The sequence below is a fragment of the Palaemon carinicauda genome, chromosome 9, assembly GCF_036898095.1.
Source record: "Palaemon carinicauda isolate YSFRI2023 chromosome 9, ASM3689809v2, whole genome shotgun sequence".
NCBI lineage: Eukaryota > Metazoa > Arthropoda > Malacostraca > Decapoda > Palaemonidae > Palaemon > Palaemon carinicauda.
In genome coordinates, this window is record NC_090733.1 from 116,309,449 (window position 1) to 116,334,694 (window position 25,246).

Genomic DNA, 25,246 nt, shown 5'->3' on the forward strand with positions numbered 1-25,246 from the left:
TCAGACTGATATTGCTGTCCCACCATTTCAGGCATGCCTTTACTGGTTCGGAGACTGGGATTGATACCGTCTCTAACGTCTTGTCCTTGTTCCAGTGAGAGGCTAGATGGAACTGGAGAGGCCGAAGGTGTAGTCTCCCTAGCGAGACAAACTGCTCCAGGGATGAGAGAGTCCCTACGAGACTCATCCAACTCCTGACTGAACAACGTTCTCTTTTCAGCATTAGTTGGACTTTGAGCAGGGCTTGTTCTATTCGGGTGGCAGACGGAAAAGCCCGAAAAACTGGACTGCGAATCTCCATCCCCAAATATAGAATAGTCTGGGATGGGATCAGTTGGGACTTTTCTAGGTTGACCAAAAGTCCCAACTCCTTGGCCAGATCCAACGTCCAATGTAGATCCTGCAGACAGCGATGACTGGACGATGCTCTGAGAAGCCAGTCATCCAAGTACAGGGAGGCTCGGATTCCCGATAGATGGAGGAATTTTGCCACATTCCTCATGAGCCTCGTAAACACGAGAGGAGCAGGACTGAGGCCAAAGCACAGGGCTCGAAACTGGTACACCACATTCCTGTAAACAAACCTCAGAAACGGTTGGGAATCCGGGTGTATAGGAATGTGGAATTACGCATCTCGTAGGTCGAGAGAGACCATCCAGTCTCCCTCTCTGACCGCTGCTAAGACGGACTTCGTGGTCTCCATCGTGAATTTTGTTTTTGTAACAAAAACGTTGAGCGCACTGACGTCTAGCACCGGCCTCCAACCTCCTGTATGCTTTGGGACTAGGAAGAGACGGTTGTAAAACCCCGGTGATTGAAAGTCCGAGACTTTCACCACCGCTCCCTTCTCTAGCAACAGACACACTTCTTGATTTAGGGCTTGTCTCTTTGACTCCTCTCGGTACCTGGGAGAGAGGTCTATGGGAGTTGTTACTAGAGGAGGTTTGCGTACAAACGGTATTTTGTACCCATCTCTGAGCAACAGAACAGACTCTTGGTCTGCACCCCTCTTCTCCCAGGCCTGCCAGAAGCTCTTCAATCTGGCACCTACCGCTGTCTGAGGCTGTGGGCAGTCAGACTCTGCCACGGGAGGACTTGGCTCCTCTCTTCTTACCTCTCTTTCCCTCGGCACGAGAGCTTCCCCTGCTGGGAGCTCTGCCACGAAAGGGCGGGATAAATCTAGATGCAGGAGTCTCGATCCTGGGTCTCACAGCAAAGGATGAAGAAGGAGCCCCTTTGCGAGCAGAGGACGCCATCAGGTCATGGGTATCCTTCTGCACAAGCAAAGCAGCTATATCCTTAACCAGCTGTTGTGGAAACAAGGCCGCTGATAAGGGAGCATAGAGCAGTTCCGATCTCTGACAGGGAGTAACTCCTGCCGAAAGGAAAGAGCAAAGGGTTTCTCTCTTCTTTAAGACTCCCGACGTAAAGGTGGAGGCGAGCTCATTGGAGCCATCGCGGATGGCTTTATCCATACAGGACATGATAAGTAAGGAAACATCTTGGTCAGCAGACGAGATCTTCCTACTTAAAGCTCCTAATGACCAGTCAAGAAAGTTAAACACTTCAAAGGCTCTGTATACGCCTTTAAGCAGATGGTCAAGGTCCGAGGAGGACCAACAAATCTTCGAGCGTCTCATGGCCAGGCGACGGGGAGAGTCTACGAGGCTTGAGAAGTCACCCTGGGCAGAGGCAGGGACTCCCAAGCCGAGAACTTCTCCCGTGTTATACCAGACGCTCGATCTAGAAGCAAGCTTAGAAGGAGGGAAGGCAAAGGCCGTCTTCCCCAAACTCCTCCTGGTATCCAACCAGTCGCCTAGAAGACGTAAAGCCCTCTTAGAAGAGCGAGAAAGCACTAGCTTAGTAAAGGCTGGCTTGGTAGCAGCTAAGCCTAGAGCAAACTCAGACGGAGGCGAACGAGGAGCAACAGCAACAAAGTGATCTGGAAAAAGATCCTTGAAAATCATCATGATCTTCTTGAAATCCATCGAAGGAGGAACAGCCTTAGGTTCATCTACATCTGAAGGATTATCATCAGGATGAGGATCAGCAACGTCCTCATCTGAAGGAGCTTCGTCCGATAACTGCTGAGTCTCAAGCAAGGGAGAGACCTGCCTTGGTGGCAATGATTGACAAGCAGAGTCCACACGCACCGGAGCATCAGTAGCAGTCCAGGACGCTACGTCATGTAACTGCTTAACAGACTGACTAGCAACAACAACAGGAGCGGGAGGACGCTCGACGTCAACTCGAGACTGCCTTGACTGCCTAGACTGAGCAGTCAAAACAACTCTTGACTGCGGTGCTTGACGCTCAACGTCAAAACAAGTCAACTTCGCTGGTAGGCGAACGTCCTGACCGTCAACAAGAGCATGCGGCAGCGGCTGAACGTCCACAAGCGGCTGAAAGTCAACACGGGACTGCATCGAGTGAGACTCTACAAAACGTGACTGACGTGACTTTGTAACGTCAACGTCAACAGGACGAGCAAAGGCTCGTTTGGGCGGCTGACGGCCAGGATCTCGATCAGCTAAGCGGCGAGGATCATCGTGAACCTTTTCAGCAGAATAGTCCTCCATAAGAGAGGCAAGCTTATTCTGCATGTCTTGCAGTACAACCCATTTAGGATCAACGGGAATGGGTGCTGTAAGAGACGAGGGTAACGTCTGTGACTGCAAAACATTGCCTACACTAAGACTCTCGGAGCCTGTGTTACGCTTCTGTTTAGGCGGCGAGCAGTCTTCCGATGACTGCACAGGGTCAGAGCTGTCCCAATGGCTACAACCAGGACGCTGGACCTGTCCTGAAGGGACTGACTTTCGCTTTAAGGGTCTCGAAACCTTGCTCCACGGTTTCTTACGCGATAAGCCTTCGGATGACGAGGAGAAAACCGTCTCGCTCGTCTTATGGTAGGGGCGGTCTTGATGAGACACGCCTGAAACCATAGAGGGAACGTCTGTTCGTTGGTTAAAGCCTCTCGAACCCATAAGTCCTACGACATTACTTCTCCCTGGGGCTTGGGAGCTTGCAAGAGGTCTCGGACTAGACGAACGACAGGCACGAACAGACGAACCCTCGGTCGCAACACTGATAACACTTTGCGCACTAATCACTTTCCCACGATTTTCTAATGTGGCACTCTGACACTTTAACTCTTTTACGTCCACCATGAGTTGATTACGGTCCGTAGCTAACGACTCAACTCTCTCGCCCAAAGCATGAATGGCACGTAACATATCCCGCATTGATGGTTCCTGAGTGCTAGTAGAGGGTTCAGGCACAACTACTACTGGGGAAGGATTAGGTTCAGGGGCATGGGAGGAGGAAAATTCTAACGATCTAGAGGAACTTCTCCTCACCCTATCTCTCTCTAGCTTACGAGAATACTTGTCAAACTCAAGCCAATCGAATTCCGAAAGGCCCACGCACTCATCACACCGATCTCCTAATTGACAGGTTTTACCCCGACAATTAGAACACACAGTATGTGGGTCGAGAGAGGCCTTTGGAAGACGCTTATTGCAATCCCTAGCATTACATTTACGAAATCTAGGAATTGGAGAAGGGTCAGCCATTTTGAAAAGTCAAAGAAAGTCCAAAAAACAATCCAAAGTCATCAACAATTAAATCTATCCAAAAAAGAGTTCAAGAGTTTAAGTTGAAGATAAAACACCTGCACTGCGAAAGCTCAAACCAAAAAGAAGTACTTCACCAAGACTGTTGAAAAACTCCAGGTTAACAGCGAGTAATGGAACACCTTGTCGATCAGACCGACAGAGAAGAACTGGAGCTGTTTACATGTATATGCGGTATCTGGCCGATAGTTGGCGCTGGTGGGCACACCCGCAACCTTCATAGCGATCGCTCGCGAGTTTTTGTGTTTTTCTGTCGAGCCGCCGGAGACGTCAGCTATTATATATTCACCGGCTAAGTTAAATATTTAAAAAAAATAAGTATAAGGGAAAGAAAATAGTTAGACTAACTCAAATCTCAAAGAAGACTCTATTAACCTTTCTTGGAATTAATTTCTCAACCAATGACACCTGCAAAAGCTGCTTTCCTAATGTCCACTCCCTACCCTACCACAAAGGGATGGTATCACTATGATTAGAGTGGCTCAAGTGTATGCCAAACCTGCTTGATGGGACTGAGAGCATTTCAAGAATACAATCATATCCACTTTAATCATAGTGGCAGGCAAACCGGACAGAATGCCGAGAGTCGTATCTCTATGAAATCGGTCAACCCCTGGAATCAAAAGGCCAAGTTTTTTGTTCGAGAATCGTTCCGCGTGTCAGTATGGGAATACTGACACTCCTAAGTGTCCAAACATTATCTGGTAGTTGGCAAGATCACCATAGCTCCCACAATTGATTTTGAAAAAAATTCCAATCCCAGATACAATACCCCCTAAAAAATCTGGACAGTGAAATGGGTAAGAGATTTGAAAGCAAGGATGGAGACAGTTGATAAATATGAAGGAAAATGAACCAATTATAAGTAATAGAAATAGGGTGAGAGAAATTTAGAGTCAAACTGAGGAAAAAAAAATTCACCAGTTCTAGAGCCCTCTTGCCCGTTACTAGGTTTCAGCACGGGAATGATATCCATGCTGAAGCCCAATGACTTCATCAAGGCATTCTCTCGTTAACAAGGTACTCCCGGATTTGAGTCTTGGCAGTAAACTCGGGGACAAATCTGAGCATTACCTCTCCCAATGCCCCTGAATGAGAGATTCGTAGGAAAGACCATGGAGTTCACGTACTCTCTTGGGCGAGGCCAAAGCGAGAAGGAAAACGGTCTTCAGAGTCAGGTGAAGATCTGATGCCTGGCGTATTGGTTCTTAAAGGGATCCTTTTAGAGACCAAAAGACATGAACCATGTTCCATGGAGGTCTAACTTCCGACTATGGACAGGTAAGCTCGCAGCTCCGTATGTGGAGAGACAACTCCAACGATGAGGAAATATTAACTCCATTCAATCTTAAGGCGAGGCTTAAGGCTAAGCGATAACCTTTCACTGCCGAGACTGGGAGGAGTTTTTCCTCCCAAAAGTGCACAAGGAAATACGCTATTGCTGAAACAGTGGCATTGAGAGAAGGAATACCCCTTCCAGGACACCAACTACAGAACTGTCCTCTCAGCCTGGTACTCAGCTGCTGAAGATACCCGGAAGAAAACCCAGCCCGCAAATGGGAAAGATGTCCCAAGAGGTGCAGGAACATGCTTCAGACTTTTCACTTCCTCCACCGGCTACCATCGCAAAACAAGAGAATGCGTCGTTATCAGCGCTGAGGAATACCACTCAGGAGAAAACCTAACCAGCAAACGGGAAAGGTTTTCCCAAAGAGATGCAGGAACATGTTTCAGACTTTGCACTTCTTACGCCAGCTGCAATTGCCAAACACTGGAGTGTGTCGTTGTCAGTGTTGTAGAAAACCACTCAGGTGAAAACCTACCACGTGAGTGGGAAAGATGTTGCCTGAGAGAGGCGCAGGAACATGCTTCAGACTTTGCAATCCCTCAGTCGGATGCCATCACAAAACAAGGAAGTGCATTATCATCAGCACAGAGGAGAAAGATGGAAGTCAAGCTCTGGGTTGGTCGCAAGCGGCCTACCTACTGTCAAACTCGCAGGTTGAGAGAAAGGCGTCAAAGCAGAGATTGTGAAAAAGTTTCTCCGCCCTCAAGGAAACCCGGCTCTACGGCGTATCCTAAACAGCTACACTCGCACCTGCGAAAAGTAAACACAATCTAAAGAACAAATTACTCGAAGGTCAATGAAAAAAAGGTTAGGCCATGAAAAGAGACGAACGTCCACTCTCCACTGAGTCAAAAGCAAAGGTGATGAGACAAAACAGGTGTGTGTGTGTGTGTGTGTGTGTGTGTGTGTGTGTGTGTGTGTGTGTGTGTGTGTGTGTGTGTGTGTGTGTGTGTGAGCGAGGTAGCCGGTACTAACCCCTACAACTAGCGGCAGGGTAGTTATACCTTGCTAAAAGTATTATGGCTAGTCTCCAGCTTTGCCAAAAGTATATTCCCTAATAAACAGTGAAAGGGCTTGTATTTTGTGATGGAACAATATGGATTTGGGTTTTAAAACAGTACAACTAAAGAGCTTCAATTGCTAGACAAACTTTTTATCTAACTTTCAATGTTATATGCAGTCGGGAAAAGATGAACATGTTACAAATACTGTAATGTACTTAGTTACCTAATGACCCCCACTTTTGCCACTAATACTACCCAACATAACTGAAATTGGGGGAAACAAGCACAAATGTTGATAGGTGTGCAGTTCTACAAAGTAAGGCTTTGAAAAACCATGTAATAAGGCAAGATAATGACCATTTAATACAGAGAAATTCTGCAAGGGTGAATATCACATGAATGTGGATATAAACTGACACACGGTAAACTCCACCATAGTTGCATAAATAGGGAGCCAAGAAAATACACAGAACTGGGAAGAAAATTTTGTCTCCAACCAAGAAAGGAAGAGCAAGATGCAACTACAATATCCATGCTTTGTAACCACTATATAACGGTTAGAAGGACCTCCACCAAAACTTGCAGCAAGAGCATCAGATCTGCACATTTCATATCATACACGATTTAGCCACTTCCAGTCAAAATATTTTGTCATCATTCAGTGACAAAGAGGCACACAGACAAACAGCAATTAGGATAGGAAACAAGTGAGCTATGTCCCAATCTGCTGCAAAATTTAGGATGTAAAATGATCTCTATACCTTCATGACTATGCTGTTATCTCGCTCCTCAAGCTGACTGTTCCTGGAGTAGCCTGCAGTAAGTAAAATATATCTCAATGAAAACAAAAAGACAGAGATGAAGGTGGATAAGATGCATTACAACAAGAGCTTAAAGTTTTCAGAAACTAAATATATACAAAACAACACCGTAAAATTCAGCAAGAGCCACACATGTACAGTACTCTGCAAAAACAATTACCTATCATGTTAGAAAAGTTTGGCATCAAAATACTAAATTTAGTATATCCTACAGATTTACATTACACAACTGCCACTATAAGTATAACTTTCGTAAGCAAAATACTGAAATAGCATTAGGTTTACAGGCAAGACATCATACAACTAATCAAATACAATAAGGAAAATCAAAATCTACATTGATTGTACTGTACAGTATAAATTACAGAAAATTCTTCTTACTAATTAGGATGCAAAAGGTACCCAAATCATCAAGTTTCGATTTCATCGAGTTCCTAGTAAAGTAGATGGAAATGCATGCATTTGGGTCCTAAAGCTTGAAAGTGAAGACTTTAGTAACATAGTCACTCTTAGTCTTTAGAATTTACTTCAAGTTCATTTCAATGCTGCTATCTGAAATTTTTTACTTCACTTGATTTCACCTCATTATACATCTTTACAACAGTTTTTCCCTTCATAAGGTTCAGTGTCATACAATTAGTCACCACTCTCTCCTGGACTCTGTCTGAATCCTTCACCGAATCCCGTGTAACATATACGATCTCAAATATGTTAAGGGGCTTTCAATCGTTCACTGTCCTTGCTTTTCCTTTTTTACCTATATTCTTTTGCTCCTCTCTCTCTTTCATTCAGTACCATTTACATGCTTTCCAGCTTACTCTAGCTACCGATAGTTATGGCTCTCAGCATTTACCAGTCAAAATATTGAATCTTTTCCTTTTTCTTTTCATCGACTCACTTTTCAAATTTTTACTGTAGTCTTGATTACTATGGAATGCTTTTATAAGTAGTCAGACATTCTTCCGTTGCTTTTATCAAGATCTTGCTCCCCTTTTCTTGTCCCTCTCTCAATATTCTCCTCACAATCTAATGTGTTACCAAGTTAATAGATTTGAGCTAACTCTAAAGATCTGCCCATGATACCACAACATAATCTTCCTATCATATCTCCTCACATATGACCTGCAGGGGTATAACTACCAATTAGTTTTCCTGTTTTTACTTGAACACCTCTAACTTATATGTCGAACTTCTTTAATAATGACTTGTTACAATTTTCATCACTAATTATAGAACTAATCCAGTGCTCTCCTTTATGTACCAAGAAATGGGCCTATAATCTGGTTAAACTAATGCAGTGCAGTAATATTACCACATCTATAATAATAATCTCGAGAACATTACAATCCTGAGATCGTCCAGTGACAAACACCATCCACATAGCCACTGTTCAGACAGAATTTGGTCCTTCACTTCCTTTTCTTACAAGAATACTCTTTCATTTCTTTCTGTAGTTTACAGCCCTCTTTTCTTGATACAGTACCCCTCTATGATCTTTTAAACATAAGACCTCTTTCTATGATTTTTTTTTATTAACATCACAATTTTCTTAAAGTAATCTATATTTTTCCCAACTATACAAACCTGAGTACTTTAATAAGAGTAATATTTCAGCAAAGCTGAAAACTCTGCTGTTAAACATTATAATGAGGTGTCTATAGTTACACTGGCAAGTGGCAGAGAATCCCCGCAGCCCACTACTACACCAGTAAGACACTTTGACCTTCACCTAAAAATTGTACCTTCAAGGACTCAGGATTACATTGTTAGGTAAAATGACAAATTTAACAGTAATATGACAAATTCGTAGATAATTTGTATTTTTCCTAACTATACAAACCTTAGCTATTTACATGGGGTAATTACTTCGGCGTAGCTGAACGACGAGCCATAAAAGTTTTAACGAGGGTTTCCTACCCCACCGTTAGTTGGCGGGGGGTAAGGAGGGGTAGCTAGCTTACCCCCCCCCCCCTCACACACACCGGTGAAAGGCTCACTTTACTTAGAGGTAGGACTTATCTTGGGGGACAGGGCTGGCGGGCACATAACTGTAAATAGCTAGGGTTTGTATAGTTAGGAAAAATACAAATTACAGTACAGTATCTACGAATTAGTCATTTGTTCCGTAACTGAAATACAAACCACGCTATTTACATGGGGTGACTTAACCCTTAGGAAGGGTGGTAAGTACCCTGCCATACTGATATTCTTTTGTGCTCAGAAACTTTGGTTTCTAATATGAGCTCCTTATAACTGGTTTTAAGAAGCCAATAATGCTGAAACGTGATTCCATTCCTAGGGCCAGGGGAATGGCGGTGTATATTAGGACCGAGTACCCTGCTTCTCATAAGTCCTGCTATCAATGTGGATGTCATGAGATTCAGGTTATAAAAGTTTGTGGCAGGCATAACAACTTTTATTTGTGTTCAATCTACCGGAATCCAGACATGGATGATTCTGTCTTCGATTGTCTTCTTACCATTATGGCTAAGATACAAGAAGATGATAGAAAGGCTTCGTTTGTCTTTGTTGGTGATTTTAATGCTCACCATAGGGAGTGGTTGAGTTCTATCTCTCCTACCGATCGCCATGGCTTAAGAGCTTTAGACTTTGCCTCGGAATCAGGCTGTGAGCAAATCATAAATGAAGCTACTCACAGGTCTGGTAATTGCTTGGACCTCGTATACACTGACTCCCCTGGCGTTATAACTAGTAAGGTTGGTTCTCCAGTCGGGACTTCTGATCATGCCTTGATTTCATTATTAGTGAAGACTGAGCAGCCTGTCCCTGATACAGTATATCATATTCTTGTAAAATTTATATGAAATCCCAAGCAGACTGGAATGGGATTTTGCATGATCTTTTGTGCTTGAATTGGTCACAATTATATAATAGTGTAGATCCTGTTGTCCCTTTGAATGAGAATCTAGTCAACATAATTGATAGGCGTATCCCTTCTCGTGTGCTAAGGTACCGAATGAAGGACAAACCGTGGTTCAATGATGATTGTAGACGTGCTTATTTGGAGAAGCAGGAGGCCTATCACCTTTGGAAGGGTAACAGATCAGATTTGACCTGGAACAACTATACTCAGCTTCGAGCTTTTGCTCAGAGAGTTTATGCCTCAACTGAAAAGGAGTACAATTTAATCATAAAAGAAACCCTCTCTGGTACAACTCAGGAACATAAATGGTGGTCTACCCTTAAATCTGCACTCTTTGGTGTAGATGCAACAGTTCCTCCTTTACTTAAACCAGATGGCTCAGTCACTCACTGTCCAAAGGAAAAGGCAACCCTTTTGGCTGATGTTTTTGACAGTAAACAGAGTAATGAAAAACTTGAACTTCCTCATTCCTGTTTTCCTGAGGGTAAACTAACTAGTTTAGCTTTTCGATCTCGTGAGATTAAAGCTCTGTTGATGGACCTTGATGCTTATGGAGGTGTAGACCCTAATGGTATTTTTCCTTTGTTTTTTATAAAGACAGCAGATTTCTTAGCTCCAAAGTTATCTGTTATTTTACGCAAGTTAGCAAGAAGAGGAGCTTTTAGCACTTGTTGGAGAATTGGTAATGTTACTCCTCTATGTAAATGTGTTTGTGGTAGCTCAAGTCCCACTGATTACCGCCCAATTTCCATAACTCCCATATTATCTAAAGTTTTTGAACGTCTTCTGGCAAAACGTCTTAATAGGTTTGCTGAAGGTAATCATCTATTCCCTAGTTTGCAATTTGGTTTTCGGAAAGGCCTTGGAGCATGTGATGCCCTTCTTACAATCTCCAATGCAGTACAGAAATCCCTTGATTTTGGTCGGGAAGTTCGTATGATTGGCCTTGATTTTAGTGCTGCCTTTGACCGTGTTAATCATGAGGCCCTTGTTTTCAAACTGAAACAGTTGGGAGTGGGTGGGTCGTTTCTTAGCATTATTATTGATTTTTTAAGTAGTAGATCTCAAAGAGTTTTTGTTGATGGGCACCATAGTGAGTATAGGAATGTGATATCCGGTGTTCCACAGGGTAGTGTTCTTGGCCCATTACTTTTCATACTATATACACATGACATGTGGTTTGGCCTAGAAAATAAGCTTGTTGCATATGCAGATGATGCTACTCTCTTTGCATCAATTCCATCCCCTGAATGTAGATCTGGGGTTGGTGAATCCCTTAATAGAGATTTAGCTAAAATTAGTGCATGGTGCAAATTATGGGGTATGAAGTTGAATCCTAACAAAACTCAAAGTATGATTGTAAGTAGGTCAAGGACGGTGGCTCCTCAACATCCGGATCTCAATATTGATAATGTTTCTTTAAATTTGTATGACTCTTTCAAAATTTTAGGCGTGATTCTTGACAGCAAATTTACTTTTGAGAAACATATAAGGTCTGTGTCTTCTTCAATTGCACAAAAAATTGGCTTATTGAGAAAGTCTTTTAAGATATTCGGTGATCAATCTATTCTGAAGAAGTGTTTTAATTCTTTTATTCTACCTTGTTTTGAGTATTTTTCTCCTGTCTGGTCTTCAGCTGCTGATTCTCATCTTAATTTGTTGGACAAAAACTTACGGTCTATTAAATTTCTTATTCCTGATCTAGATATTAATCTCTGGCACCGTCGATCAATTAGTTCATTATGCATGTTGCATAAGATTTTTCATAACTCTGACCATCCTTTACATTCAGATCTCCCTGGACAATTCTATCCTGTTCGTAATACTAGGCAGGCAGTTAATTCTAATAGCCAGGCCTTCTCCATCATAAGACTCAATACTACGCAGTACTCTAGAAGTTTTATTCCAGCTGTCACCAAGTTGTGGAATGATCTTCCTAATCGGGTTGTTGAATCAGTAGAACTTCAAAAGTTCAAAGTTGGAGCAAATGCTTTTTTGTTGACCAGGCGGACATGAGTCTTTTTATAGTTTATATATGACATATTTGTTGTTGACGTTGTTAATAGTTTATATATGATATATCTCTTTTGACATTACTTTTTTTAGAATGATTTATTGTTAATTAGTTCTCTTCAGTTATTTATTTCCTTATTTCCTTTCCTCACTGGGCTATTTTTCCCTACTGGAGCCCCTGGGCTTATAGCATCTTGCTTTTCCAATTAGGGTTGTAGCTTGGATAGTAATAATAATAATAATAATACTGGCTTTGGCTTGCCCGGGGACCCCGAACCAGAGTTTGAATGAACTCATGGGTTGAGGGGGCCCCTGCTCCTCGCAGGCAGTTGTGAGACTGATGCGGCCTACGTAAGCTGTGTGTGAAGGTGAGTAGTGACTCGTCCTAGGAAGTTGACCTGGAGTTCTTCAGATGGAAATATAGGCTAGGACTCTCCCAATACCACCTCGTCAGGGTATGGGGACATGACAGTATTACAACTTAACACTAGGAACACAAGGGAGCATGGTTTACCTGCTGAGGTTCGAGGTCAGCTGTGCAAAGGACCCAGGATGCTGTTTTTCTCCAAAGGAGGAGAGGAGGAAGAAAAGAAAAGGGCCAGACAGATCTTTTCATTCACACAGACTAAAACCGGGTAACAATGCCCTCAACCTTCTGCTACTTGTCCAATAAGGAGCCTGAGGTTAGACCAGCTATTGTGCAGCCACCACAGGGCCGATAGAGAACGTATCGAGCCTCCTGTGTGTCACGTCTTGCAGGTAGTGGGCCGTGAAGGTGGTCTGACGCTTCCACACCCCAGCTTGCAGGATCTGCGTCACCGAAAAGTTCTTCTTGACGGCTAGGGCGTAGCCACGCCCCTGACGTCATGTGCCCTAGGGCGACGTGACGGAGGAGGGTCAGGATTCAAGGCCAGAAGAATTACCTTGCGAATCCAGGCCGAGATGGTATTCCTGGTGACCCTCCTCTTCGTCTCCCCGGTGCTCACGAACAAGGCTTGCACCTGGGGGCGGACTGCAGCAGTTCTTTCAAGATGCAACTTCAGACTCCTGACTGGGCACAGTAGGAGATGGTCTGGGTCATCTGTTACAGAACGGAGACTCAAAACCTGGAAGGAGTCGAACCTTGGGTCTGGCACTCCCGGGTTCTGAGTCTTGGCAACAAACTCGGGGACGAAGCTGAACGTTACCTCCCCCCATCCCCTTGAATAGGCGACGTCGTAGGAGAGACCATGAAGTTCACTAACTCGCTTGGCCGAGGCCAAAGCTAGCAGGAACACCGTCTTCCAGGTAAGGTGGCGATCAGAAGCCTGGCGTAATGGTTCGTAGGGAGGTCTCTTAAGAGACCTGAGAACTCGAACCACGTTCCAAGGAGGAGGTCTCACTTCCGACTGAGGGCAGGTAAGTTTGTAACTCCGTATGAGGAGAGAGAGTGTTCCAGCGAGGAGGAAATGTCCATTCCTTTGAGCCTGAAGGCAAGACTTAAGGCTGAGCGATAGCCTTTCACTGCCGAGACTGAAAGGCGCATTTCTTCCCGCAGATAAACGAGGAACTCCGCTATTGCTGGTAAAGTGGCATCGAGGGGAGAGATACCCCTTCCACGGCACCAACCACAGAAAACTCGCCACTTCGCCTGGTAGACTCCTGCGGATGACTTGCGCAGGTGGCCAGACATCCTGTTCGCAACTTGCTGCGAAAATCTTCTCTCTGTGAGGAGATGCTGGATAGTCTCCAGGCGTGAAGTCGAAGCGAAGCTACGGCTTTGTTGTAGATGTTGGAGTGTGGTTGTTTGAGTAGCTCGCGACGTGGAGGAAGCTCCCTCGGGATCTCCGTGAGGAGCTGCAGAAGGTCCGGGAACCACCCTGCATGATGCCATAGCGGAGCTATCAAGGTCATCGAGAGATTGACCGATGTTCTGGTCTTGTTGAGTACCCTCCTCATCAGACAGAACGGGGGAAAGGCGTACACATCGACGTTGTCCCACCGTTGTTGGAAGGCATCCTGCCAGAGAGCCTTGGGGTCCTAAACTGGGGAGCAGTACAGCGGGAGCTTGGTGTTCAGCGCCATAGCGAACAGATCCACCGTCAGGGAACCCCACAAAGTCAGGACTTTGTTGGCTATCTGAGGATCCAAAGACCACTCGGTACTCACTACCTGCGTCGCTCTGCTCAGACCAGACTGTCGGCGAGCACATTCCTTTTGTCTGGAATGAAGCGAGCCGCTAGTGAAATCGAGTGGACTTCGGACCATCTCAGGATCTCTACTGCAAGATGGGATAGCTGTTCCGAAAAGGTACCTCCCTGCTTGTTGATATAAGCCACGACTGTGGTGTTGTCGCTCATCACCACCAAAGAGTGGCCCGCCAGGACTTGGTGGAACTTCTGAAGTGCCAGGAACACGGCCTTCATTTCTAGCAGGTTTATATGAAGGTACTTTTCTGATTCTGACCACAGGCCTGACGTCCTGTAGCTCAGAACGTGGGCCCCCCACTCTTTGTTTGATGCATCCGAAAACAGCATCAAATCCGGGGAAGGGACGAGAAGATCCACTCCCTTTCGTAGATTCTCGTCTGCCACCCACTAACTGAGGTCCGCCCGTTCCGAGGTCCCATCGGTATCAAGATGTCCGGGGAGTCGTGTCCTTGACTCCACCGAGACTTGAGTCCCCACTGAAGGGATCTCATTCTGAGGCGACTGTTGGGAACGAGACGGGTCAGGGAGAAGAGGTGGCCGAGGAGACGAAGCCACGATTGGGCTGGGAGTTCTTCTCGATTGAGGAAAGGTCTCGCAACCTTCCTCAGCCTTGCTATCCTTTCGTCTGATGGGAAGGCTTTGTGGAGATTGGTGTCTATGACCATGCCTAGATATACCAGTTTCTGAGAGGGCTGCAGGGAGGACTTCTCGAAATTTACCACGATCCCCAGATCCTGGCAAACTTCGAGGAGTCTGTCTCGGTGGCGAAGAAGGGTTGCCTCCGAGTCCGCCAGGATCAGCCAGTCGTCCAGATAACGAAGGAGACGGATGCCGATCCTGTGGGCCCACGAAGAGATGATGGTGAATACTCTGGTGAACACCTGAGGAGCTGTGGAGAGACCGAAACACAGCACCTTGAACTGGTAGATCTTGTTGTCTAGGCAAAATCGCAGGTACTTCCTTGAAGACGGATGGATTGGGATCTGGAAGTACGCGTCCTTCAGGTCCAGTGTGCACATGAAGTCTCGTGGTCTCACTGCAAGTCTGACCGTGTCTGCCGTCTCCATGCTGAACGAAGTCTGCTTGACAAACCCGTTGAGGGTCGAGAGGTCGATGACTGGTCTCCAGCCTCCAGACGCCTTTCTCACAAGAAAGAGTCGACTGTAGTAGCCTGGGGACCCGTCTACAACCTCCTGGAGAGCGTCCTTCTCCAACATGGTCTGGACTTCGGCCCGGAGGGCCTGCCCCTTTGCCGATCCCATGGCAAAAGAGCTCAACGACACTGGATTCGCTGTCAGGGGAGGTAGAGAGTCTGTGAACGGGACGCAATAACCTAGAGAGATCACGGAGACCGTCCAGGCATCCGCCCCGAGTTGCTGCCACCTTGTCGCACAACTCTGTAGGCATCCCCCCACTGGTGGACATGCAGGGGGATTGCCAACCCTAGCGCTTCCAGCCTCGGCTGGTACCTCTAGGGTTTTTGCCTCCCCTGGAGGACTTCTTGCCCCTTCTGCTCTTGGCAGGAAAGGGCTTAGACACCTTGGGCTTCGCTGCGGTGGTCGTCTTCTTTGTGTCCTTAGCCGGACGAGGCTGCTGGACTGCTGGAGGTTTGTAGGGCCTCGATGTCAGGGCCCTGTGGATGAGAGAATCCTGGTTGGATTTCCTCCACCTCTCAGCAGTGAGCTCCACGTCCTTAGGCTCAAACAGGCTCTTACCGAGAACGGAAGAGTGTCTGAGCCTGCTAGCCTCTGCACCAGGTACCTTATGATGGAACCTCTCGGCCACAGCGTCCCGACGCTTGAGGATCGTATTGGCCCACAAGCTCGAGACTTGGTGGGCCAGAAACTCAATGGTCCGTGTGCCCGAGAGAAGAAATGTTTCCAGCGCTTTCCTGATGCTTTCTTTGGAGAGGTCCTCGGACCGCACCAGGATGCCCAGAGACCCCAGCCAGATGTCGAGCGCACTTGGTGACCTTCTCCTGACTCAGGACCTCAGTGGCTGAGAAGGACACGTGCCGATTGGAGGGTCTCTCAAGAGGGACTCCCCCTGTGAGTTCTTCCACGGAGTGGTGTAAGGGAAGACTCAGACAAGACTCCTCGAGGATCTCGAAGTACCTCCTCTGATGGACCCGAGGAGGAGGGAGGAGCTTATTACCGGCACTCGATCTGCTGGAGGAGCCAAGCTCAGAGAGCTGGCCCTCGACCTTGTCTCTGGCATTCTTCATCCCTTGAGACCAGGGCAACGCTGCACTGGCCCTAGAGGGTTTCTGGGTGCCGTTGACGCGGTCCAGGACTGTGTCCTTCCCTTCACGAGGTGGGACCTCAGGGTCTGGGATCCCATTAAGGTTCCTCATGAGGGTCAGGACTTGCCAGAATGCGTGTTCTGACTCCTGGTGCTCTCCTCCTGAAGGACTTGCAGCGAAGTCTCCCGTCCCCAGTGGCTCTTCCTGGGGGGACACGTGGATATCCTCGGCGGCTCTAGACGGTTCCTGCTTGATCCTCGCTGACGATTTGGGAATCGTCTTAAAGAGTCCTTAGGCTCCCTCCTGGGCGGGATACAGGACTCGAGTAGCGAAGGGGGCAGGCTCTTCTCCACCTCTGGACGAAAAGACCTCTCAGGGAGAGGCGGAGCCTCCCCCATTGGTGCGATGGGGGAGTGTTCCGGCTCATCCGACTCTCCTGAGGAGCGGTAATCCTCCTCCACAGGGGAGGGCGAGAAGGTCTGAGGGGGGGAGAAGGAGCCTTGCGCAAGGATCTGCGCGGAGACAGAATAGGCCTCAGAGGAGGATCCACGGGAGAGACTCCTCTCTTCCTCTTCAGGAGGGAGGAAGCTGCCGCTAGTTCGTGTCCCGAATGAGAGAGGGCGGGCTTAATAGCCTGCACAAGGGCTCTGACTAGGGTGCCGAACCGGGGCTGCTGTCTGACAGTCGCGCTGTCAGACACCCCCTCTGGAGGGAAGGGGATCGAGGGATCCCTAGGAGGAGTCGACAAACGAGGGTTCGCCTGCAGGGCTGAAAGAGAAGAGTCCCTAGACCTGTCCGGGAAGCGGCCCTCCTCCGGCGAGCGCGCTGGTCTGCGCTGGCGGGGAGGGGAACGCAACGACGAGGAGTCCGCCTGGTAGCGCTCGCGCTGGGGCTCGTAAGCCGGGCCCTGGTCAGGGTCGCGCGTGAATGGTTGGCGCGATACTGGAAACTCGCGCGGGCGGGGGCAGGGGCGGGCGCGATGGCGTGTAGGTGGGGATTCAGGAGCGATGGCGCGATGGTGCGCTGGCTAAAGCGCGGGCGCGTGAGCGCGCAGCAGCTGGAGCGGGAACATGGTCGCTAGAGCGCGTAGGCGATGGCGAGGGCATATGATGAGCAGGAGCTGGAGCAGGAGGCGGCAGAACGCACGGGCGCGCAGCGACCTGGTGCGGCCCCAAAGGGCGCGAGATAACGGGGGCGCCTGAGCGCGTGTCAGGAAGAAGCGGCCGAGGGCGCGTTAGCGCTGGAGCAGGGTCGCGAGCGACCTGGATGGAGCGTTGGCGCGGCGGTTGGCGCTAGTCGGATAAGACCGGCATACTCGCCTGTGGGCGCATTGGCCGCGCCGGTGATCGTGGACGCGCATGGCGCGTATCAGGATGCGGTCGCACCGGAGTGCGTTGTTGCGGCGGCCTCGCAGGGCGCCCCGTTGGATGATAACACTCTGGTGTTCGCTGAAGGGCAACCTTAGTCGCCTTGAATACAGGAACAGGGCGTGTAGCGGGAACAGGGCGCGTTACTGGAGCGTCGTGAGCGGCTGCATCAGATGCAAGCTCGCGCGGTCTAGAGGGAGAGCCCAGAGGCGGCCGTGAGCACCCGTGCGCTAACTTGGGAGCCTCCTGGGCGACGCGCTGGGATGTAGCAACGCGAGGGCGCGTGGGCGCAGGAGCTGGAACCGCACGTGGGCGCGTGTCGCTCGTCTCCCCAGACGGGCGCGACGAGTCCATAGGAACCTGTGCGCCAGCTTAGGTGCCTCTTGGACCGCGCACGACGAAGCAGGAACTGAAGGGCGCGTGAGAGCAGGTGGCCGCTGGGGCACCGGTGGACGCATATGCGCAGGTGAGCGCAGGAGCGCCGTGTCAGGAACTGGGCGCGTATGCGCAGGTGAGCGCTGGCGCGCTACCTCAGGAACTGCTGATGGGCGCGGTGGCGCAGGTGGCCTCTGGGGCACCGGTGGGCGCGTATGCGCAGGTGAGCACTGGAGCGCCGTATCAGGAACTGGGGGCGTATGCGCAGGTGAGCGCTGGCGCACTACCTCAGGAACTGCTGATGGGCGCGGTGGCGCAGGTGGCCTCTGGGGCACCGGTGGGCGTGTACGCGCAGGTGAGCGCTGGACCGCCGTATCAGGAACTGGGCGCGTATGCGCAGGTAAGCGCTGACGCGCTACCTCAGGAACTGCTGGAGGGCGCCGAAGGGCGTGGGCGCGCAGGTGGACCCTGGCACATAACAGGAACGGAGGCGCGAATGCCTGAGGGTGAGCGCCGAGGCGCTAAGTCAGGAACATCAGCAACATCGGCAGGCGAGTGCTCAGGCGGTGCCTGGCACTTGAGGGCAAGAGACACAGTTTTGTGCTCAAGCCCCTTCAGCCCTGAAGGGCCTGGAGACTGCGCAGTGGCAGTATCGGGTGGCGCGTCACGCGCATCAGGAACTCTGGAAGTGGATGGTCTGGGCGACAGGTCACAATGTCCCGAAGGACGACCATCCTCCGAAGGGGATCGCGAACGATCCCTGAAGAGGTCTAGGTTGGTAGCTGGCAGGACAGGTGAACGGCGAGTCGTCTCCTCCGCAGAGGACTGTGGTAACGACGAGCCGAAGAGACGCCTCTTAACCCCTTTGAAGGGGAAATGAAGGCCTCTTCGGCGAAGGGGAGGACGAACTTTCCGCCTTATACGCCCACGAGGGGCCATGAGATCAGCAAGCTGACCATCGATGGGCCTCCGAAGAGGAGTCTCTGTTATTGAACTCCCCCGAGAGGGAGAAACACCGGCAGGAGAGACCGTGGGACTTAGCTCCTCCCTCGAAGGATGTTCGGAGGGGGAGTCTAAACCTTCAGCTACCTCAGCCACAGGAACGGGCGTTTGGCTAGACCCACGGGATGTTTCCGTCACCACAACGTCAACCACAGACAGAGGATCTATCTCCGCTGAAGTTGGCGATTGTTTGACGGCCGCACCCAGTTTGATCATGTCAAACAGAGCTTCCTTGGAGGGCGAACCCTGTAGCCCCAAGGAAGCCCAAAGCTGCAAAAGATCATTACTGTACAGTATTAGACACAAATTCCTCCTCCGGGGGAGGAGGGGCAGCTGCCTCGCTATGGTAGGCAACTACCTCTCCCTCACCCCGGGATCGGTTAACAGCACTGCGGTCTACGCTACCACTCGCCGGCCTCTCGGGAGAGGCCGCTCGAGTGGGAGCTTCGGAGGAGGAAAGGGCTATGGAAGAAGTCGTCTTGGGATTTTCTCTCTTCTGAGAAACCTCCGAAGGAGAAAGATCCCTTTTAGCCTTCTTCTTGCGTCGCCGGGCAAACCTCTCCCACTGGGAGGTAGACCACTCCCTACACTCAATACATACATTATACCTATCACACCGTTGGCCCCTACACTGAGGGCATAAGGAGTGAGGATCCGTGTCCAAGGCCGACATAAAGGTACCACAAAGGCGGCCAGAAAGTCCAGGGCACCTACGCATGATGAGTAATAGAGGCCAACTTCACACACACACTGAAAAGAGAAAGCAAACAAAATTATGGCAGTCAAAAACGAGGAGAGCGCAGACACATCTGACGTCTCTCTGAGCCAAAAGTAAAGAGAGCCTTTCACCGGTGTGTGTGAGGGGGGGGGTGGCTAGCTACCCCTCCCCGGTGGGGTGGGAAACCCTCGTTAAAACTTTTATGGCTCGTCGTTCAGCTACGCCGAAGTAACTACCCCATGTAAATAGCGTGGTTTGTATTTCAGTTACGGAACAATTATATTTTTCTTTATTATACAAACTGGAGTTCTTTACATAGGAAATAAAAATTAGCATAAGCTGGAACTTGGCTATAAAAACTTTTAACATGGTGCTAATAACTGGACTGGTTGTTACTAGTTAGTAAGGGGGAAGCACCGCCCACTCCCTTCACTCAACAACCCCACTTTCATTACAGATGGGACTTCCAGGGGTAGGTGTTAGCGGGCAAGATTTATGTAAAGAACTCAGATTTGTACTGTATAGTTCGAAAATATACAAATAACTTCAAACTTGCCATTTGCTCTGACACAAATACAAACCCTTGTTCTTTACATAGGAGACTCACCCTATGGTGGGTCGAAGTCTTTTTTCCAATTGGCTGGAGCTTTATACCCAGGATCACTGCATCTGAGCATGATTATGCGTAAGGTCAGCATCCTGATACCCCGTTAACCACTGGCACGATAATGCCACTGGTAGCTCCCTAGGAACCTCCACCAACAGCAGTAGAAGGTCAGAGTACAATTCAGTCCGTAGCCATAGCGGAGCTATCACAGTCACTGATAGGTTGGCTGCAGATCTGACCCTGATGAGGACTTTCCTCAAGAGGTAGAATGGAAGGAACGTATATACTGTATGTCCAGGTTGTCCTACAGGTGCTGGGAGGCATCCTGGAATGCCGTTTGTGGGTCCGGTACCAGCGAGCAGTACACCGGAAGTTTAAAGTTTAGGGTCATTGCAAACAATTTTATGGTTGACGAACCCCACAAAGTCATTATAGTATTTTGCCTGCTATCTGAGGACTCAAAGATCACTTGGATCCAACTAATTGAGTTTTAAGACTCAGATTGTCTGCAAAGATGTTCTTTTTGCCCAGGCTAACAGTGAGATTGCATTGTACGCTGTCCAAAGCAAGATTTCTACGGCAAATTGGCAAATTGCCTTGAAATAATCCCTCATTTAAGTATGCCACTACAGTCGTGTCATCACTCATCAACACTACCGAGTGACCTGATAGAAGTTGTTGGAAATGTGTAAGAGCAAGGTACATTGCTCCCAACTGCAGGTTTATATGGCAAAGCCTATCTGACTCAGACCACACTCCAGTGGCCATGTACTGTGGCAGGTGAGCCCCCACCCTCTTTTGATTAATCTGTGAAACGCATCAAATCCAGGGAAGGAGAAAGAGGGTCTACTCCTCTAAGATTAGAGTCAAGACTCCACCAATTCAGGTCTCTCCTCTGCTCTGTCCCTAACAGAATATGGTCCCTGCCCAAAGACCAAAAGGTTTTCAGTTGCCATTGAAGTGAGCGCATGCAAAGACGACTATTTGGCACTTGACACTCTAAAAAGGCCAGGTGACCTAACAGTCGTTGCCACTGGTGGGATGGCTGCGAGTTTTGCTCAAGGAATTTTTGCACCGCTTCTTTGAATCTTGCAAATCTCTTCTGCTGAGGGAAGACTTATCACTTGAACAGTATTTATCCTCATCCTAGCTATACCACGTCCTGATATAGCAAGTTCGACTTCTCCCTGTTTACCAGAATTCCTAGATCGAGGCAAAACTGGAGAAGTCTGTCTTGATGGAGGAGAAGGGTCTCCACCGAGTCAGGCAGGATCAGCAAGTTGTCTAGATAATGAAGATGATTGCCATTGACTTGGGACTAGGTTGAAACTAAAGTGAATATTCTTGTGAAAACTTGAGGGGCTGTTGACAGGCCGAAGCACAGCACCCTGAATTGGTAAACCTTGTCGTGCAATATGAACCAGAGGTCCTTCCTTAAGGAAGGATGGACTGGGATCTGGAAGTACACTTCCTTCAGGTCCAATGAGACTTCATGTCTTCTGGCCTGACCGGAGTTGAACAAACTTGTCCAGAGCTATGAGGTTGATGACTGGTGTCCAGCCTCCAGTCTTTCTCTACAAGAAAAAGTAGACTGTAAAAGCCTGGGGACCAGTCAAGGACCTCTTGGAGAGCACCCTTCTCTAACATGATCTCAACTTCTGCTTGAAGGTCTTTGTCCTTCGCTGATTCTGTTGAAAAGGACAATAATATCATTGGGGTTTGCCACTTCTGCCACCCAAGTCTTGGGCATCTCTCCACTGGTGTTACTACAGGAAGGAAGCTATCCCTAGCAGGAACACTGACCTTGTTGCCAGGTCTCTCCCTCATCCTCTGGCTCTCTTGCCCTGAAATTGCAGCCTTTTGGAATTACCCTTCTTGAGCTGATACTGCTTTGGGCCAACCATAGTGGTCTTATGGCCTTGCCTCAGTGCCAGAGAAGCCTTGGGCCTAGCAGGTGGCAATGAGAAAGGACAAGATGTAACAGCCTGTGGAAGAGGGAGTCTTGATTTGCCTTCCTCCAATTCTCAGTCACTGCCTTGACATCCACAAGAGGAAACAAGGATGACGCCCTTACAGAAACGAGTTCCAGAGAAAATTAATCTCCCTTCCCAGCACCTGTCACTGGAACTTGGAGATGACAGAATCGCAACTCTTCAGGACCCAGTTGGCCCAATGGTTAGCTGCATTATGGGTTAAGAACTCCATCACCAGTAAGGACGATGCTTTTAAACAACTTAAAAGTTTTTGGGGTCAGCTACATTTTTGGGGGGCAAACTGGTTATTGATTTTTTATGAATTTCTAACCATTGATACTGCTTTAAATCACACATTTTTGGCATTTCCTCAGCCAAAAAACCTGGTTTCCCAGATAATTGATTCAATCAATTATGTTTTTATATAGGGAAGAAGGAAAACTTACAAAAAGATGGTTTCCCCAAAAAATTCATGGTCAGAAATGGATATAATACAAGAAAACAATTTAAAAAACCTATGGTTCATGTACAGTACTGTAATTGGCTACAAATTACAGTAGAGTATTATACAGTATATTTACCTTTTTCACTATCAAACACTCCATCCATAATGTTGTCAATGTGTTCCAGTTGTTTGGAATTGCCTAGAAACTTATTACAGCACTGTACCAGATATAAAAACTTTACAGTGGCAGTGTATCATTATAGAAAAACACAGAAAAAGATTTACGAATAAACGAATGCTGTTTTATAGAGAAAAACTTCTGGTTTTTTCGAAAATTATCTTTATTTCCGTTACGAATAAATAGTTAATAAGATATACCCTATAATAGCTTATGATAATAGGGGCTGTCTAGTGGGAACCGGGGGGTTTTGGGTGATGAAAATTTACTAGCGAAACAATAAATAATGGTAAAACTAACCTTTTCTTATCTATACATTATTTTCCGGAGTACATAATAAATCCACAAAAGATTACACATAAGTCGGCATTCTATTCCCGTGAAATGTTTTTTTCATTTTACAAACCACACATATATGCTCCTGCTCGTACGTTTGTAAATACTGTACCTTGTTGTGCAATAACAACTTTATACTTCCTGTGCATTAGCCCTCCTCCCACTTTCTTTCTACCAATGAAATTACTACCATTCGTTCATTTGTACGTGGCTCATCCCCCAACCTTCCCCTACCATCTTGTTTTATCATATTTGGGCATATTTCTATGCTTGAGTGTGACATAGGCAGTCCTGTGACACGCTCTGTTATTTTAGGAGGAGGACTCAGTTCCTTTGTAGTTCTGTTATGTGTTGGTTGTGTGTTATGGAGCCCAAAGTAATGAGGTGTAATTACTGCCATTATGGTTATATGGATGCTGTAGCCAGGTTTCATAGCAAGTATTATGGTAAATTGAGTGTTATGAATAATGATTAAAAATCTCAGTATGCTATCCCTAAAAATTTAAGTGTCCTTTATGTAATTCTGAGTCATCTTTTAGGGAAGACCAAAACATTTTATTGTAACTCGACTGTGAAGATGGCAAAAAAGAAAAGGGGGGGGGACGCAGGTATCAATCACAAGGTAAAGACTTATTTGTGATTTACTTTTAGATTTTGTGACCTGGGTAAGGGGGTCTAAGGGGAGCTCGTCCCAGCTAGGTCTGTGATCTGCGGCCTTGCCACCGCCTAGGTCCGTGATCTAGGAAGGGGTGCCTAGGGGGCTTGCCCTCAGTTAGATCTGTGACCTGGGAACTATTAGGTTAGGTAAGGGGGGTTTGTTAGGTTCTGTGGCATTTTGCAAACCTCAAAACTGTTAAATAATTACATTTCCTACTGTTTTCCCCCACCCAAAGCCCAGTTTCCCACCTGTGTCCATAGGGAAAGGGGAGGGGATAACGAGAGACGCTTTATTTGTGGTGGACATAAAGGTCAAATTTGCTGAAAGCACAATATTTGCTGTGGGATGTTATTTTTTTTCTATTGAAAATGTAGTTCCATGTTCTACAATTTTTCCCAGTGTCGTTAAGAAGTCAGATTGGCAAGTTCCCAAGACAACAAAATGTCATGTATGTGGTTATTACAATAACTGCATTCATGTTATCATTGAGGTAGAAAATCTCATGTTGAGAATTGAAATATTTTACAATTAATCATTTTTAAGATGACAATTATGAGAATCTAATATCTATTAATACTAAATGTCCAGCTGTTCTTAAAGTACAGGTACTATTTTTGTTAAAAGGCACACAAATAAACTACAGCCACAATGATTTAAATAAGTAAAGATATTTCTCCTATTGGAGAATCACAGCCATAAATTCCTGAACTAAATATTGTGAGCAAATCCTATATCTAGGCAGTCTCTGCCAAAATGGTCTTGGGAGTAAATATAATTTGTTGCGGTTGGCGTAAACTTTATTTCCTGTCAAATGGGTTTTTCTCGTAAAAATTGTATTTATCATGGTCTGAAATACAATAAAACGAAGCTAGTTTTACAATGAAAAAAAAAAATTATCACTTTGTGTTACCTTGCTAGAAGTGAAGTTAGTTGGGAAGCAAACACATGGTAGAGAAGGTATCTTAGAGTTAATCTATATACAATAGTCTAAGGGGGAGGAAGCGAAGCAAACACGGTAGGCAAGTAAAAGGCTCCTAGGTTAGGTTAGGTGGGGAAACCTTAGGTTAAGTGGTATTCTTGAGTTTCCCTTTTAAAATTTTGCTTTTTCAGCCATAACTTTTGAAATTTTACCCTGGTCAGTCTCACCCAACTACAAAAGCTCCAGATTTTGTATTATAAACCAACCACAGTAATGTTAGGTTAAAACGTATCTTTGTCAAAGATACCAACTAGTCGGTGAGGTTGGGGTCTGATGCCAGTCTGGTAGACCATACCACCCTAGTCTAAATTAGGGGAGTTGTATTAGAGTGCATACTAACAATCACCAAACCAACAGTCTTAGTTTAAAATCCTCTATTATTGTAGGTTTTAGCAATCTCACACGTAAGCCAAACATCTTTTTTTCAACCATTTATTTTGTTTCAAAATTTAACTATTCATTTTGGAACTAA

General features: G+C 47.1%; 1 protein-coding gene across 1 annotated transcript in view; it reads right to left on the bottom strand.

Moving 5' to 3' along the window:
• LOC137647079 (prostaglandin E2 receptor EP4 subtype-like) overlaps positions 1-25,246 on the bottom strand; it is a 552,101-nt gene that overhangs the window by 25,010 nt on the left and 501,845 nt on the right. The window contains exon 9 of the mRNA XM_068380247.1: positions 6,749-6,801. Within this exon, the coding sequence (XP_068236348.1) occupies positions 6,749-6,801 (53 nt within the window). The remainder of the gene's footprint in view (positions 1-6,748; positions 6,802-25,246) is intronic.